Here is a 17817-nt window from a genome sequence, read left to right as displayed (position 1 = left end):
CACTTGCACACTCTCAAAGTAAATCATTTGCATTGCTCGTAAAATTAGCTTGCCATGATAATCAAGGGCCCCTCTATTCTTCCAGATGGCTGAGCGGAGGTCTCTGTAGTCTGTAAATGGTCTTTTTCTTCTTTTAAAATTGGTATGTCATTCTGTATGTCGTTTTTTTAGACAGAGAGCGTGGTATCATTATACATGATCTGTAGGGTCTGAAAGACCTTCACAGTGGCGGGCAAGCCCAAAGACTAATTTTACATGGTTGGGTAAGGCAGGGTAGTGTGTGTGTTATTGTGTACGTCAACTACGTGTGTGTGTGTGCTTTGGTGTGTGCTCATGTGGGAGGCAGAGAGAAAAAGGGGACCAGGGAGCTCCCCCTCCCTGTCTACTGTTGTAACTAATGGAGGAGAGGGTGCCACGCGCCTCTAAAGGTCTTCATTTGTTTGTTGTTAAAGATCTAATTAGGAAGATGAGAGGGAACCGAACAGGACGCCTGTCTCGGCCTAATTAGAGGGGAGCTCAGAAATCTCTTTGAACCTCAAGGACAGCCAGCTATTAGCGTGCACATCAAAACTGGATTAAACCCTAAGTGTGAGTGTGTGTGTTTATTGTCTCCCACCTTAAGTGATTAAAGATGCACTGCTCAATTGGGCAACCCCCTGTTTTCTAAAGAGGTGCTGAAGACGGAGGAGCCCGTGTGCAACCTCAACCACTCTGTCTTTTCTTCTCTCCCGTCTGCCTCTCTTTCACTCTCTCTCTCTCTCTCTCTCTCTCTCTCTCTCTCTCTCTCTCTCTCTCTCTCTCTCATTTTGCTTCATTGAATCTTTGAAGCTACAAGTGTCGTCTTCACATGAAGCGTGTGCATCTTTTGCTTTTGCAAAGTCCTGTTCGACTGATTTTCTGATCTGTCTCTTTTTCTGTCAATTTGATAAAGATATGGGAACATTTTGACATTCCCCTCATGTGGGTAAAGAGGAAAGATGTAGATGCACTTATTTTCTCACAAAGCCAAAATATCAAAAGGCTTAAAGTTACCGTAAACCACACAATAATACACTCTATTTAGATACCTACAGTATCTATCAATTTGTCCATCCATGGATCCACCATCCATTCATCTATTCTTCCATCCATCCACCCTGTCACCATCCCTCCCATCCATCCATTCATGTTCCCCCCCCCCCCCATTTCTCCCTTTTTACAAGCCATTTCATAAATTATAATTTTGATTCAAACTCCCTGTCATTATTGTTCCCTACTTCTGCCTTGACTGTTGAAAATGATTGAGGCCAGAGGTTAGACTCCCTGGACAAGCACACGTTCACAGGTGGAGAGAAGAGCACTGAGGTGCGAAAACAACACCTACTTAATGAGCTAACACTCGTAAGCACAGAGAGAGACGTGTGAGAGGCCTTGGACAGAAACGTCCCCACAGCTGACATTTTGGAGCTGCTGATAGAGGTCATTACGGGGTCGGATCGAATGGTCTCCCACGTAGATTGTAAAGGGATGATGTTATGGTTCCCTCTCCCCTCTCTTCCTGTGGAGCTAATTAAGAGGTAGGGTAATTGGTTCGAAAGACAGGGTTGAGGTTTAACCTAGCTTCTCAGACATATTGTCTACATCTTCCTGTCAATATGTTGACAACCAGTGTGGGTGTTTTGGCAAGGTTTATATTGAAGCCTTCCTCTGTCTGAAAAACGGTGCCAGGACAGCTCTTTAATCTAATGGTTGCCATAACTTAGTTAAACACATTTAGTTTCCATAATATTCTTCAAAAAACTAAGTCTTAGGTTTGAGAGAAGCAGGACCAAGAATGTAAATGTCCTGTTTTTGAGTATGGTGAAAATAAACTACACTTAAAAACGGTGTGATTGCCATACCTTTGTGTTAAATTACGTGATAAATCTAAGCTCCTATAGCATTATGAGCCTTGTGCCCCTCCCTCATCAACTGGGTACATCTCCAAATGTTCCCTGTGTCAAAATTTTAATTAATGAGGAGCTTCTGGTCTAATCTCATTGATTTATGAGCAAGAAGCCAGACATGAATTATTGATTGGTCCAAATCATATCCCCCACCTTATTTTAGGAAAATCTCTTTCACGTATTTTTCACCCTGAGGTGTCTTTATTTGATTGTATATTAGATGCAGTTATCTGTGTTTATTTCTGAAATATTTAAGGATATTATTGAGTTAAGGTGAAAGCAGAATCTGATGCACATCCACGCATCTTAGTAGAGAAGTTTCTTTGTGAAAATAAACTTTGTGTACACACTATACTGGGAGTGTACACAGTTTCAATATGTACCAAACTGTACATACAGGAGGGATGCACATTAAGGCACACACATGTACGGTAAGGTAGAACCTTCTTTAGCGGGACTTTTCGGGTGTCCCAAGGCAGTACAGACATCCTTTGTGTGAGAAGTTATTGTCTTATACTGAAGTCTGGTATTGTAGTCAGTTTGCCACATAATTGCACTTTTTTTGTCTTTCCTTCTTTCATCATTCTTTTTTTTTCAGTGAGAGTTTAGCCTTTAGTCTCTGGAAGAAAGAGGGGTGGGAGCAGATACTGCCCTATGTAGCCTTCAGTTAACGTGTTACCTTGACCAAGTCCTGATTAGGGGCCTGCTGGAGAGGGGGTGAGGTTGATCTGTTCATGCTTTATTTGCTTTGTCCCCCAGCCACCACACCACAGTACTGCTCAAGAAGTAACACAGCATCCAAAAATCATTGACGTTTGTATGAAACTTTATCCACAATGATGGAGTCCCCCCCCCCACCCCTCCCTCCCTCCGCTCCCCCATCCCTTACCCCCCTCCCCCCTTCCCCCTATCTCTCAGGGTTCCCCGATTACGGGTTCTATTCCGCGGCCGGTGGCGACGTGCGGGGACCCCCCTACTCCCTTGCGGACTATGGTTCCCTGGGGCCCCCCCAGGCTGCTCAGATGCTGCACAGCGAGCACGCCAGCTCGGCCTGCACCTCTCCCCTCCAGCACCTGCACAGCCCGGACCCCTTTAAGAGCCCAGGTGTGTACCCCCCGTCTTCCTCCTCCTCCTCCTCCTCCTCCTGCACTGTTCCTTGCCAATAAGGGATCCCATTCATCAAAATGCTCCCTGTGTAAATCATCGAGAGACCATCGAGAGATGCGGAGAAGAAAGGGGGGTGGGGGAGAATTGGGGGAGTAGGGTTTGACAGACAGAAGTAGCAATGGGGAGGGGAGAGGGGGTGATGAGGAGAGGGGGTGATGGGGAAAGGGAGAGGGGGTGATGGGGAGAGGGGGTGATGGGGAAAGGGAGAGGGGGTGATGGGGAGAGGGGGTGATGGGGAGAGGGGGTGATGGGGAAAGGGAGAGGGGGTGATGGGGAGAGGGGGTGATGGGGAGAGGGGGTGATGGGGAAAGGGAGAGGGGGTGATGAGGAGGCGAGAAGGGGTCTGGCTTGTTGCCTGGAATGCAATGCATGCTTTTTATAGCACTGCTTTGGGGATTAGATTTTTGACTTGTTTCCTGTCATGGCCTGGATGTTTTGGACATATATACAGTACATGTATCAGTGTGCTCTCATATGTCAGGACATGTTACATTTGACATAAATTCACATGTACTACATACTATGCAGGACATTTTTGGGAGATACTCGTATTGATTTAAGATGGTGTATACTGAAAACATAAGTCAATTTTAGAGATCACACCACATGCATGGTGAAACAAGTAGTATTCATTCTCATTATTTATTAGACCTGTATAGGTATCTTGTTTGTCATTGACAAGCAAGTCCTCAGTGTAGTGTTTAGGACATTTTTTTCTTCAATTTTTTGCATCCTTTTCTTATTTTTGATGTTGTGTACCGAGGTTTACTTTTTTGTGCACAGACAATCTGCATGAGCCCTAGTGTACCATCAAGCTCTGGTTGGGTGAGATTTAATCATACAATGATGTTGTTTTAGAACTAAAATAACAATTGGGGAATTGAGCTATTGTGCTAATTGCTGAAGCACACTTGCAAACACACACACACACACACTTCTAATAGGCCTTTTCCATCTTAAGTGATTAAATGGGAGCACAGTAGAAATGTTGACCTTAATTTGAAATCACAGTAGTTTTTAACCACACAGGTCTTGTTATATGAACTACAGTCATGTTTAGCTCTTATAATGGGTGACAAAGATACACACCTCCATGTACACGCTGGGCTTTAAGAACCATAAATCCTTGTTTAACTTTAAAAGGAGAGGGGAGGGTATGCAGTTCAGCTAATTAGAAGACATAGAGCCTGCTGTAAAAACAGAAAGCAAGACAGTAATTGCCCAAAACATGCTAGCATCAGGATGCTAGAAACAGTGTGGGCAGTCAGGCGACGAAACTGGATGCTAAGCAGCACTGTATATTCTGAAATATTACATGCAATTACACTGAGGTTTAGCCTGGAATTTTAAAGGTATTGAATTACCTACCTCTCAGTGAGGGACACTGTAAGTTTCTGTTTATATTTATATTTAATCAGCTGCAGTCTGAAGGAATTAGTGGATCTGTGTGTGTGTGTGTGTGTGTGTGTGTGTGTGGGGGGGGGGGGGGGGGGGGGGTCGGTTTTAGTTACTCAGTGACAAAGTAATGTACCTGAAAAAGAAGGTTGTAATTTCCTGTGCTTGTATCTTCTATGGGCTGGATGAAAGTGGGTCAGTCAATCAATAAGTCAGTGGTACATCAATGGTGGGTTTTTTCTTTGTCCATCTTGATATAGCATTAGTATTAGGTGTGTTATCTTCTCTTCAGCATGTTTGGAAGCTTGATACTGCACCAACTCTACACGATGCCCTCAATCAGGATTCGTGCGGGTACCCTCATGAGAGGGACGTTTCACCCCGGAAGGAGCTGCACTACCCCTGGCAGTTAAATTGTACACTTGTTGAGGGGTGAGCTGGGCCTGGTCTTTGTCTCTGTTTGGCCGGCATTCAGTGCCCCACCGCCTGCACCCCAATCTCTTGAGTCTTCAGATCCAGCGCATTAAGAGACTTTGCTTTCAATGAGCATCCGAGGCCCGACTAAAGGCTTCTGGCGGCAAAGGAGGAGTGATTTAATATTCTCTTATTAATGTGTCACCGTGTTGCCCTCGGTGGAGGGGGATGAGCCCGCCTCCACAGGCGCGGGCCCGGAGCTTTCTCCGGGATACTTTCCATTTAATATATGCTTCTTTGTTTTTATTTATTTAAATTCATCTCCCGGCACACCAGAGCGGTCGGGGTCGTCCGGAGCTGTGAGGGTAGACCTGGTACCAGCAAAGACGAACAATTAGAGTCATTTCCGATAACCCCAGGGTTTCTCTTGCTCGCTCGCTCTTTTTCTCCCTTTTGTTATGGCTCTCTTTCTCTCCATCTTTCTGTCTTTTTGTGCCTCTCTCTTTCTCTTTTTATCTTGCCCTCTTTCTTTCACTTTCTCAGTCCTCAGTCTGTCTCTTCTACCCCACTGCTTCTCCATTCTTAGCTTCTCATTTCTTAATTGCCAGCCTTATTGGTGTGGGATTTCGACCAGACGTGTTCTACTTAAAAAAGAGTGAGGGAGTCTGTCTGGTTATAGCGAAAGCTTTCCTGTCTCCCAAGTACACTGGCAAGGTCATTTCGTTAGGCTCTCAGACGATGATTATTGTGTACACGTAATGAACACACACACACACGCAAACTCTCGTTCTCACTCAGTCGAACAATCACTCAGTCACACACACACAAACCATTTTCTTGTAACTAACTCACATATACACACACACACACACACACACACCGTCTCCCAGCATGCTGTTTAATGCAGCCCTTTCTCTCATCTCCTCTACTCTTTAATATCAGCTCTTCTCCGCCAAGGGGCTGGCTCATGCACCCGGTGGTGGCGATGGAAATGTGACTCAATGATGCAGTCTTTTAGCACACATTACCCAGAACACCCTGTGTAATTTCCTGCCTGTCAGGCTGCAGCCAGGCACCAATACTCCTGGCACTAAGGAGAAGATAATCACCATCATATATTTAAAAGAGAGATGGGGCCAGCAGATGGACAAGAGGGGATGGAGAGTTTAGGGGCCTGGATAGGTGGGTGGGTGCAAATGGGTAGGTGGGTGTGTGGGGGGGGTGTCTTCCTGTGACAGGTGTTGATTAGATAGGGGGTGTTGTGCCCAAATCCCCCATGCAATTTCTGAGTAGGATCCATGAACTGGCAAGTCTTTTTTTTTGTATTTCATGGAGAAAAAAAAACGAGAAGACGTGAGATAGACAGCTGAGAGGTGACTCATAGAAAAGAGGAAGAAAAAAAACTCCCACTGTTTCTACATGCTCCTGAAGTGCATCTCTGATCTCGTAAGCTGCTGAGACAAACAGCCCTCCGTATCTTACCTTTCGTCTTTTAGTTTTCATGGAATGTGAGAATCTTCCGAGTGTGCCCTGAAACTAGCTGAAGTGCGCAAGCATCGAAAATGACTTGCAGAATCTGTCAGCAGCATACAGTGCATACTGTACCAAGGGACACACTCCAAATACCAAATTGAGCGAATAAATGAATCAGTGCATCCCTGTCATTTGTCTTTAAGTGAGTGGGCATGAATTACAGTGCTTTACAAAAGACACAACTACAATACTCTGAGCCTAAAAGTGTAGATGTTACTAAGTCAGTAAGGTCATAGCTACACTAGTCTAATTTATCTAATCCATTAACTAATCCATTCCTGAGATTCTACTTACTTTGGGTGAGGGTCTGTCTGTCTGTGGTACTATGTGCATGCCAGCCTCATGCTCAGCTGTTATCTCTGCACAGCAGCGCTGAGTAGTCACACCGCTCACCTCAATTCTGGCGCCCCCCTCCCTCCCTCCCTCCCCCCTCCCTCCCCCCTCCCTCCCTCCCTCCCTTCCTCCCTCCCTCCCTCCCTCCCTCCCTCCCTCCCTCCCTCCCTCCCTCCCTCCGCTCTCCCTCCCCCCTCCTCAATGGCAGGCACCAACCAGGCCCGACCTGGAGCCTTCCCAGGCGCCAACAGCCCCGGTCCGGTGGCCGACCTGTACGGTCCAGCTAGCCAGGATTCTGCCGTGGGCAACTACATCAGTGCCGCCAGCCCCCAGCCTGGTTCTGGCTTCGGGCACAGCATCGCTGTGAGTATCTGCACCCCCAAACTGCCCCCAAACCCCTCCCCCCACCACCCCCTCTCCAGCCTCCCTCCCCACTCACTCTCTCTTCACTCATATGAGGACGTCTCCCCTCCCCTTTATTTCTTCACGCTCTCTCCTGTTGTGTATCCATCTCCCGGTTCACTTCCTGGCCACTCCTAGAAATGAAGATACAATAGGTAATGCTCCAACAAAGAGAGACTCTTGGTTGTGAAGTGTGCTTGGAAAATGAAAATATATATACCCTGAATGGAATTTGTATAAATGGGTAGTGTAGTTAAGCTTTAGAGCCAGATATACATTAAAATAGATATAAAATATATTGGCCATAAAACATACAGTAAAGCAATGATTACTTTGCTGTAAAACCATGTTTATCAGCTTCCATTTTCGTAGAAATATGTAGAAAACCCTTCTGGTAGTTCTCTCTTTTCTCTCTCCACTTGAGTCCATTAACAGTAATTTAGGCATATTCAGTGTAAACTATCATTTTGACAGCTTTTTATGCCTATTCATTAAATGCATGTATAGTCTGTATAGTGTGCTATGGTGAGGGTTTCCAGTTTAATATGTCCACCAAGATTTCAGTGCTAGACAGGTGCTCTGGCCCACGCTTGAGTGTGACTATGCACATTGCCAACATTTTTCCATTCCCTTTCACACGCCGTCCTCTCTCTCTCAGCTGTGGTCTAACAAACTGTAAACTTGCACCGCCTGTCATCGCCTCTCTGAAGTGTCTGTGTGCTTTCTGTTCTTGCGCCAAGCAGAAGGTCAAAAATCACCCCGTGAATTTTTCCTACCTAATTTCTCGGGTGGGGTGGGGTGGGGAGGGGGGGGGGGGGGGGGTTAAAGGTGTGTTTTCTTTCACCTTGGACAAAGGTGTTGATTTGAGGAAAGGGTTCAACAACAAGAAATAATGGTCTGTTCTATAGGTCTAAAATAATTAATACAACCATGCTTTAATTGCACCTTGTGCAACTGTAATAGGAATTGTTGTCAAGGAAGTCTGAAGCCAGGGGGTGGGGTCATTATCAAGTTACTTTGAAACCTTTGTGGAAAGTATTGATAGATTGAAGAATGTTAGAATGCAGTAGAAGTGCAGCCAATGCTGATTCCAATAAGCACCAAAGAAAAGCAAAAGGCCTGATTATCTACCACAGAAGGATTGAATACCTCTCAGTCCTGTTTGAACTCTCTCCCTGATACCAAGGGGCAGCGAGAACTAAATAAGGTCTTTGTGTTATAGGCATACAGCTGTTTACCACACTTTACAGTTTTGAATCTACCAGTGCATTCCCAGCTGACCTGGAAAATTAGTCATGTCAGCGCACTTGAGCTGTAAGGGTCACCATGGGGGACATTTATCAAATATAGAACAATCATCTTCAATTTGAGCGTCATACTTCTCTGCTTTCAACCTCAATAAAAGAGAAATGTAGGTTGGGAAATAGTTCTGTGTTTCAGAAATGTCAGCCCCGACAGCATGTAGAATCCCCTAGTCAGAAATATTTCATGCTGTTGCTATATATGGCGATCCCAGCCTACATTTAAACAAAATTGTTACCGTAAGTTCCATTTAGCCTATTCTCTGACTGTATTGGATGACAAGACATCTTTTTTTTACCTTTTTTCTTTTATTGTTTTTCTCAATTTAGTAGGTTATATTTAGTATGATTAAATAGTATCACACATGGTTCCAGTTTAAACTAACAATAGCATTAATTACTACTAATGTAGACCTCTGTTATTGTAAGTTAACATTATGCAAATTGAATACAGACTTTAGGACTCTATAAATCTAAAACATACAGTGGTGCAGTTAATGCACTTTAGCTGTGAGGGCTTTTTGACCTTCTACTTGGATTAGAACACAGTTGGCGTGTTGGCAAGACTGGGGACATTGGGGACATTCATGCTTTCCTCTTGATTCTAGTTTTTGGTGGGTTTGGAGACACATCATTTTACTTAAATTGAAATCTCTGTATCATTGCTGAAGTTTGCATGTCATGTAAATATGCCTATTTGATTAATACCTGTGAGCATGAATGTGATAATAATCCTGCATAGACATGAGTCATAAAAAAGCTGCTTCAAGCTTTTTCAGAAGACAGTATACTACAGTAGATCTCTTCTTTAACATAGATACAGGGCTTTCAGAGGCATCATGTGAACCACATCCAAGACAACTGTCAGTATGTAATGTCACTAAAGTCAATTAAGTCTCCTTTCATCACTGCCTTGATCTAATCTATCAAATAACAGTTTTGCTGCCACTTTAGTGTAAATGTATTTATTTTAAAGTATACTATTCCATTGTCCAATGTTTGAGAGGGTACGTTAAACACCTTTTCTCAACAAAGTGAATCAGTCTACATATGTAGTATAATAGTGTGTATATATATATATATACACACACAATTTAATCATTGCTGACTAGAAGAAAAAGAAAAAATGGCTTTGGGACCCTCTTGTTCGGGAACAGCACATGCACAGCAATGGGGCCAGGACCGTCCTCTGTGTGGCCATTCACCAAAATCTAAATTTAGGAACCAAAATTGGACCGAAATGCAGTTCCTGTTGCTAAAATAAGCCTGACTCCAGGAAATGAGAGAGATACATTTTCATTCATGCTGGCAGCCTATCCTATGAATAAAATATACTCACCAGTAATAGGTTTCTTTTATATGCCTTTTTCCCCTTGAAATGCATACTGACACAGGTACTAACTGTACACTTTTAGGGCCCGTTGATTGCAACAGCTTTTACAAATGGATACCATTGAACGCTAACAGGTGGTTGGTTGCCATCTCATTTGAGGTATTATGTGCCATTTTTATAATATTGTAGTCCCTTTTCCCTAAACAACCTATCATCTCCATTGTAGTTTCCTAAACTTGTTTCATCTCCCTTTCCTTTGCTTCTCTTTAATGATGTTGTCTAACATAGAAGCTCTTCCTTCAACCTGTAATTCAGGGGTTCCCAATCCTGGTCCTCAAGGCCCCCTGTCCTGCATGTTTTAGATGTTTATATAAGCCTGATAACGACCATGAATTTGCATCAGGTGTGTTGGAGCAGGGAAACATCTAAACCATGCAGGACATGGGGTCCTGAGGACCAGGATTGTAAACCCCTGCATTTCATGACAACAACTTTTCACATGGTTGCTTTGAGAATACTTCCCAATTATGTAACACAAAAGTCAACACAACCCTTTTGAAAAGTTGATGCAATTTTTCAGTAACTATCGTGATAATTTAACTAAACACCCTTGCCTCGTACTTGATCCCTTTGTCATCCATATCGTAATTGGTTACCCATTTCTAGTTTTGTGTGCATGCCTTCCATATAAAATGTGACGCTGGGCCTCAAAGAGTAATTGTTCTGGGTTTACACCACTATGCTGTCGCTTGTTGCACTGTTGCTGTCTCTCATGTTTGCCATTCATTGGGCATTAGTGCCGGGCAGCTCCAAGAGTTATGTACAGAGGCATTTGTATACTGTAGTTGCTGGTTGACTTTTCCAAGACTTTTGCAGTGCCACTTTGTAAGCAAAGGACATGGTCGCCTGTGTATGTTATGAGTGAATAAATGCATGATTGCGTGTGTGTGGGCCTGCATGCGTTTGTGTTTTAGTGTGTGCGCATTTTAAAAGGTGACGTTATATATAAAGGGAGTGTGTATAAACATCCCTCCCATGAGGCTCCCTGCCTCAGGGTAGTGTCACAGACACTGTAGAACCCAGCGCTGACAACACCCTCTCTTTACCATGTAAATGACTGAGTCCAGTAGGATCACTCACTACCTAACTTTAAGTATTTATTCACTTAGACAAAGACCATCTATTATTGTACTTGAGAAACAAGCTAAACCAGAACCATTCCAACTGAGAGCCCCCCTCCCCTCTCCACACATACACACACACACATACACACACTACTCACCAGCACTTGTCTCTAAGAAGTTTGCTCAGGACTTAAGTTCCAGCATCCAGAATAGGTTGCCTTAGACTGCAGTGCACATTTTAATAAACAGCTATAAGGGAAATGTGTACAATGACTCATTATGTCTGCATTTGCACAAATGGTCGACTGACTAAACACTGTATCAGTGGGTGTACTTTATAAAGAGATATCCCATTGCCTCATCGTGAAGTCTGTGGTACTGACTATTAAAGACATTAATCACTCTTTGTGTATCTGGAAGTACAGTACTCTATTTAAAGGACAATTTGCAGCATAAGAGCCCTCTGAGAAAGCAACAGAATAAAGCGCAGTCTGTCTGTAAACCTACTTCATTTTGTTAAACCTGTTCCACTCCCCTTGCAACATGACTCCCGATAAGTAACCCCCCCTAGTCTCCTGCATGCTTGGTAATGTAGACACTAACCTGAAGGGGATGCCTGCATCTGCTGCCCTTGATCATACATGTCCATTGTTACTAGGTGGCGGGGGCATTGTGCCACCTGTGTAAAACTATTTCCAGATGGAACTTGCTGTGTCATCTTCCTCTTTGCAAGTGTTAAAACACAGTCCATCTACCAGGGGTATTTAAATACCAGCAACACAGACACACATTCCAGCAACCAGAGAATAAGTGTGAACATGTAGCTTTTCTCTGCAAAATGGAATTGGTCTTGGGTTTGCACAGATGTTTTGTTTTATAGCACTTATAGCACTTATAGATTTGTCTTGTAAGTTACTTATTGCCATATGCAATTGTACTTGCATTAACTCAGTTGTCCAGTATGTCTAATCTGTACCAATACTTTTATGTACAGTTTGTAAAATAATTGAAATAAGAAATGACATTTCAAGAGGAATATGGCACATTCCAAGATATGTGCAGTTGAGGAATAAATTATTTCTGACACAATGCACTTATCCCCTTTCCCAAATCTTTAACCTTCTCCCTCAAGTGTGCACTTGCGATATACAGTCAAAATGGGCTTATGACCTTTTCTCCATATGTTTTTTTTATTTATGAATTGTTGTCATTATTGATTCTTCCATTGAGTGGAATTAAAGGGAAATATCCTACGTGCACACTTGAGATCGAGGGTCAGATATTTGGGACACAGCTTATACCCAAAAGCACAACAGGTTTAAATCTAAGAGGTTGCCAGTTGGTTCTGACTGGCTTGGAAATGTGTCTGTTTGTGATTTCAGCAGAGTATAACAGGAGGCCCGGGGAAGACCGGTCGGAGTTTCTAACTGCTTCTGTGTACAGGTGATGCCATATAACAGCAAGCATTACTGCATCCACACACAGACGGAGAATGGAGGTGGCACCAGGTGAAGAACAAAAAGATAAATCGGAATCATCTCAGAAAAAAGACTACAATCTGCTGTACTATAATCCAACCCTGGCTTTTCAGATACTATCCAAGCGTAACCCAGTATCTTTGTATAGGATTTGTTGATGTTGTTTTGATTTTTTCTTTATCACTTTATCCTTATTTCAATCGGTTTAGATTTTTCTTGCGTTTTGTGTCTTTCTTTGTTCAAGTTTAGATTAAGCTTTAGATTGTATTCAATATTTTTGTGTATCTTTATCCTCTCAGAAAAGAGTAACGATATATATGTAAACTGGTTTGATTCAGTTTTGTTTTCTTATTTAGAGTTATGTTGTAATGGATTGTTGTTTTTATTACCACTGGTAATGAAAACATCTTCAGGTGTCAGTTTGCACACACAAGACAACTGATATTAACCGATGAGGCTTGAAAAGAGATAGCTTCCGTTCAAATAAAAGGGTATACTAATACATTTTATTCGCTTATTCTTTAAATTTCCTCTTCCTTGTAATATCGTTACCATATTTACCTATTTTGGGCAATAAGAGGACTACAATATTTTCAAAGTCCTTTTTTATAAATGTTTTTGTTGTCCGGAGGAAGAAAAAAACAGTTTCCTTTTAATACTTTGTGAATTCAGATTTTAAAAAAGAGGAATATTATCATGTAAATATTACTTCACTGCATATAATGGTTTCAGAGAGAGAACCATATTTTTGTGATGGTTCAACAGAGAGGGTCATACTGTGCTCGGGTGCAGGTGTCCAAGAGAACATTGAAAACTCTCAAGTCAAACAAAAATCCATTTGTAGCACAAAGGCCATTATAGACCATTGAGATGAGAACACTGTTGGCTTGCTCTGTAAATAATGTCAGCTTTCCTACTGTGGCCAATGTCATACCAGCATATTGTCTACATGGTAAGCTAAAATGTGCACAGCTTCATAAAGATGACACAAGGTTAATACTGGACATTTCAACAAAATGTCCTTCAAACCAGACTTCTTTTGACTCTTGCAAGTAAAACATTTTGTCGCTGCGACTTTGAAAGTCAATACTATAAAAAGAAAACCATGACAAAATCCAAAGCACACTTTTATTGTGTATCCATAGGACAAACATTTTATGCTGAAGAGTGTCCCAAACATTTCACACTTATCTGCAACATTTCAATGTTTCATTTGACTTTGAATGATTGTCTTCAGTTTTGTTAAAATTATTTCAGCTTTTTTATTTTTATTTTAAAAAGAACTTAGTTTTAATGTGATGGAGGCTATATTTAAAGGCAGATATATTCAACCTCTTGGATGTTAAATGATTATTATTACGTAGGATGGAAATCTTTTGTTACCTCAGTCCTGTGAGTTTTGTCTTGGAAAAAATGACAAATTAATTTATTGTAGGCTGAAACAGAATGCGAATGGATTAAATAAAACAAGTTGTTGCACTGTGACTTTATCAAAAAGGTTGTGACCATATTATATTTGCACATTTCAAGTGTTGGTTATTTGAAATGGTCTGGTTCCAGGGATATGAAGGATTGTTCTTCTAGAATGTTGCAATTGGATTATACCTTCTCAAATTTTCTGCTTAAGAGTTTCCAAAAAAAGACTTAGTATGTAAAAAAAGAGAAAATAAGTTAACACTAAAGCTGATGTAAATAAGGATTAGCTCTCAAATTAGAAACAGATCTTTGAAAGTCAAAATTATAAAAGATTCAATGTGTTCATATGTTGATTTGTTTCTCAATGCAGATTTGTTTATGTATGTCCATTTTGCTTCAGTTTGTTCAAAACCATATGAAGCAGAGTGCTGGATTATTTTTACAATTTAGATGGGGACTTCATCAAGTAATAATCTAAGGATCTAAAACAAAAATACATGGTATCAATTAAAAAGAGAAGACGTATGCTCCCACCCTTGAATGCTTTCAATTTTTAAGAAGGATTTGTATCAATATTTTTGTGGTTGTTAATGATTATATAAATGATAATAATAATTATAATGCTAACAATAATAAATATTATGTACTGTACATCCATCAGATTCTCTCTCCATTCCCTGTCACCTTATAAAATAATCTTATGTTGATCATCAATGTATTTCAGTAACGTGTGAAAAAAGAAAATTGCTAATTACCTTGTAACAAGTGCTGTCTTTGATGCCAGTGTAGTGGTCTATACACTTCTTTGTTGACCCCTCTTTCTTCCCTCTCACTCTCCCTTTGTCGCTCTTCTTCTGTCTCTCTCTCTTAGTATCTAGTGGTAGATGTTATATAGTTAAATTAAGAAGTAGATGTAGTTATTAGCCAATTTAGGACCAGTAAGGATAGAACTTTCTCTTATCAATTACCATAGTTAAACAAAAATGCTGACATTTGTTTTGGTAGCATTTTCCCACCTATTTTCAGTTTTGCTGATCTCACTTGGTTTCAACTAACCAAAGCTCTCATTGAAAACATTTTAAGAAAATAAATTGCTGAAAGATCGAATTGTAAACAAGGCATTAATTGGATCCCCACCCTTGAATGTTTCTAAAGGGGTGTGCCATACTACCTTAAATGCTAATGCTAGATATGCAAAACAGCTTTAGCTTTTTTTCATGAGAGACACATCTATGGTTATAAACAGGATGGAGTTTATGACATAAATGGAAAAATCTTATATTTTTTAGGAAGTTAAACTAGATTAATGATTATAATGGTAATAATAACAATAATAACTATTATGGATATCATTAATCTAAGATCTAGGTCTAATATTTGTAATCCTTAAAATATCCAAGTTGCCCATAGCACTACTAATTAGGATTTTTTTTTCTTTTTTTTTTCTACTTGTCAACTTAAATGTATTTAATGCTTCTTTTTGGATTACTTTTTGGAAATTATTTAATACTCTTGGAACCAGCTCTTAACTTTAATCAAAGCCAGGGTGTCACAACATTTTGTTATCAAACTGAAATTACATTGTATTGTTATTCATTTATATTTCTAATTATGGTACATCAAATGCCAGGTATACTTTGAAGTGATTGTTGGTAAAATATGAATTTGCTGTGTGCAATAATTTATCTTATCTTCCTGTGCGAAAGTTATTGATTAGTATAAAAGTAAGCGAGTTAGTGAGATTCATGTAATTTATAAGAGCACCATTGGAAGTATTTTTAAACAGGGTGTATTTTTTTTATCGAGGGACTTTTTTAGGATAGTCAATCTCATAGTGATAAGAACATAAATCCTAATGTGCTGTCTGGATAAGTTCTTGTCTCAGTGCCATGTGTGCAGTGGTGCCACTACAAGATTATGTATAGTTTTCACAATATCACAATAGTTTCAAAAGATTGCTGTTTTCATAGTGATAGCTGCACTTTGAAGCCTTTGTAGAACAGATAAACGTAATATTATTTTCACGTTTTGTCCAATTTAGTGCAGATGAAGAGAGAGAAAAATCTCCAGAACAGCAGACGTTTAATGTCTCCCCGTCTTCACACAAATAATGTCCTGGTTTAGCATTTGATTAATGTAAAAGCTGGTTTTCATTAAAATAGTCAATACCATCATTCATTAGTTTCATTATTTTTTTATTTTATTTTTTTGTAGCTTGGACTTTAAGGTAGCATGGCTCTGTTGCTGTACTTTAATTTCACATTGACAGTTTACAGCTAATGAATGTTACACATCTTGCTAGGTATTCATTGGATAATTGTTGGTTTAAAAAATATTTATAAAAAGAGCAAAAAAACAACAACAAAACAAAGAAAAAATACGACCTGGAAGGTGTTGGGTTATAATGGGAGCGTACTACCGTATCCATTTAAACTTGAATCTTGAGGCAAGTGCTAGGCAATGGCCAAACGATCATCCCGTCACTGAATTAAGATAGCGCACACATACTGTAATACCAGGTACATATGTATATACATGTACACTGATTAAGGATATATGAGTGTATATATCTGTTAAATATTTGTTTGTGTCTCATGGCTGAGGGCTCATTTTAGATTAACTGACCTCCTTACGCTCTGAAATGTTGAAGTAGCCAAACATTGTTTGTTTCACATACATGTCACACTTGGCATATTTCATTTTTTTCCATTATGCTACAAAATGGCTGTACTGGAAAATGTGGGATGTAGAGCTGTTAATGATACTTGGGTTATAGTACATTGTTTCAAACTGACAGATGATGGTTGGCCACACATTAGCAGTGTGTGCTGTAGGTGAGCAGAAGCAAATACAGTACTGTCACAAATGTCATGTGCATTTCTCTGACAGGTGACCTTATAGATGTTTGTCTTTCATGGCCCCTCCAGGGTTCACTCTCTCTGATTGCCTTGCCCATTCCTAACACTTGCCCATTTTTTAATGTTAACGGACTTTTTACCGTGAGAGCTGACTGAACGGACTGACTGTCTGAAAGCATCTTTCAGGTCTTCTTGTATGGCTTGCTCAAGCCCTGTTGTAAAAATAAAACTAAAGTGGATGGGGGTCTCTCACATCTCAGATGTGGAAAGTATAATTTTATATTTGTATTTTCAAATAATGATAATAATGAAAATGTTTGTGAAAGGTTTCCATCCTCTACTGTGGTCCAGAAATCAATGTGTTTGTCTGGAAAAAAAATAATAAAAAAAATAAACTGTTTTGAATCATTTCATTCATTGTTTCTAATTTCAAACGTGCCTGCATTACGTGGTATAGAATTTCTTCTAAGAAGTATATTATTATTTTTTTGCCAAAGACTGTACATTATACCAGAACATGCACCAACATTAAATTGCACAAAATTGAATATCTGGCCTTTAGTGTTTAATTTAATTAATATGTTAACATGCTGCAATGTCCAATATTCTGTTCACCATCATCTATTCTTTTCCATCCGGTTTTCAAATGTACAGTACACGTAGCCCTGGTTAGAAACAAAGGAGGGGCCATGTGTAGCAACAAATCAATAATAAACTCCTCAGGTCCTCGTTGAGACCTATCTGTGGTGTGTTCTTGCTGTCATCCATCAAAACATTGTATGGCATGTCCTCATCTGTCATTTTCCCAGGACAAACACATTCATCTGCTCACGGCAAGAGCTCAAAATGGCCATCACTCTGCCAACATCTTTCCAACTCTGGCCAAGCTTGGTCCACTTCAGTTTCCAGCCTTGTGACATTTTTCAGACATACAACTGGAGGTGAGTTACTCACCCACACATTTCCATGAGTGATATCCGCAACACTCAAGGCAACATTCTATCTTTAGAGAGGTTTAATTTGGGAATGTTTTAGCTGAAAACGAAAAATGCAGCATGGGCTGCCAACAGATATAAATGTCATTTAAAAATTTTAAGCCATCTTCCTGTTTTCAAAATTTGAAATAGCTTCCGAGGAG

At 40.5% G+C, this 17817-nt stretch overlaps 1 protein-coding gene across 12 annotated transcripts in view; it reads left to right on the top strand.

Annotated features, from left to right (window-relative positions):
* msi2b (musashi RNA-binding protein 2b) overlaps nt 1-17084 on the top strand; it is a 178844-nt gene extending 161760 nt beyond the window's left edge. For 2 of the 12 annotated variants that reach the window (XM_084673919.1, XM_084673910.1), the window contains 3 exons: nt 2844-3029; nt 6976-7130; nt 12371-17084. In XM_084673919.1, the coding sequence (XP_084530045.1) occupies nt 2844-3029; nt 6976-7130; nt 12371-12439 (410 nt within the window). In that variant the 3' untranslated portion in view covers nt 12440-17084. Of the gene's footprint in view, nt 1-2843; nt 3030-6975; nt 7131-7307; nt 7325-9287; nt 9338-9885; nt 9963-12309 lie in introns of those variants that run through there. The other 10 variants (XM_084673918.1, XM_084673917.1, XM_084673914.1 and 7 more) reach the window with 10 other exon arrangements.
* Nucleotides 17085-17817: the final 733 nt, after the last annotated feature.

The sequence above is a fragment of the Hypomesus nipponensis genome, chromosome 15, assembly GCF_054491055.1.
Source record: "Hypomesus nipponensis isolate SF chromosome 15, ASM5449105v1, whole genome shotgun sequence".
NCBI lineage: Eukaryota > Metazoa > Chordata > Actinopteri > Osmeriformes > Osmeridae > Hypomesus > Hypomesus nipponensis.
The sequence above is the reverse complement of the archived record's forward strand: the minus strand, read 5'-3'. Positions and strand labels throughout refer to the sequence as shown.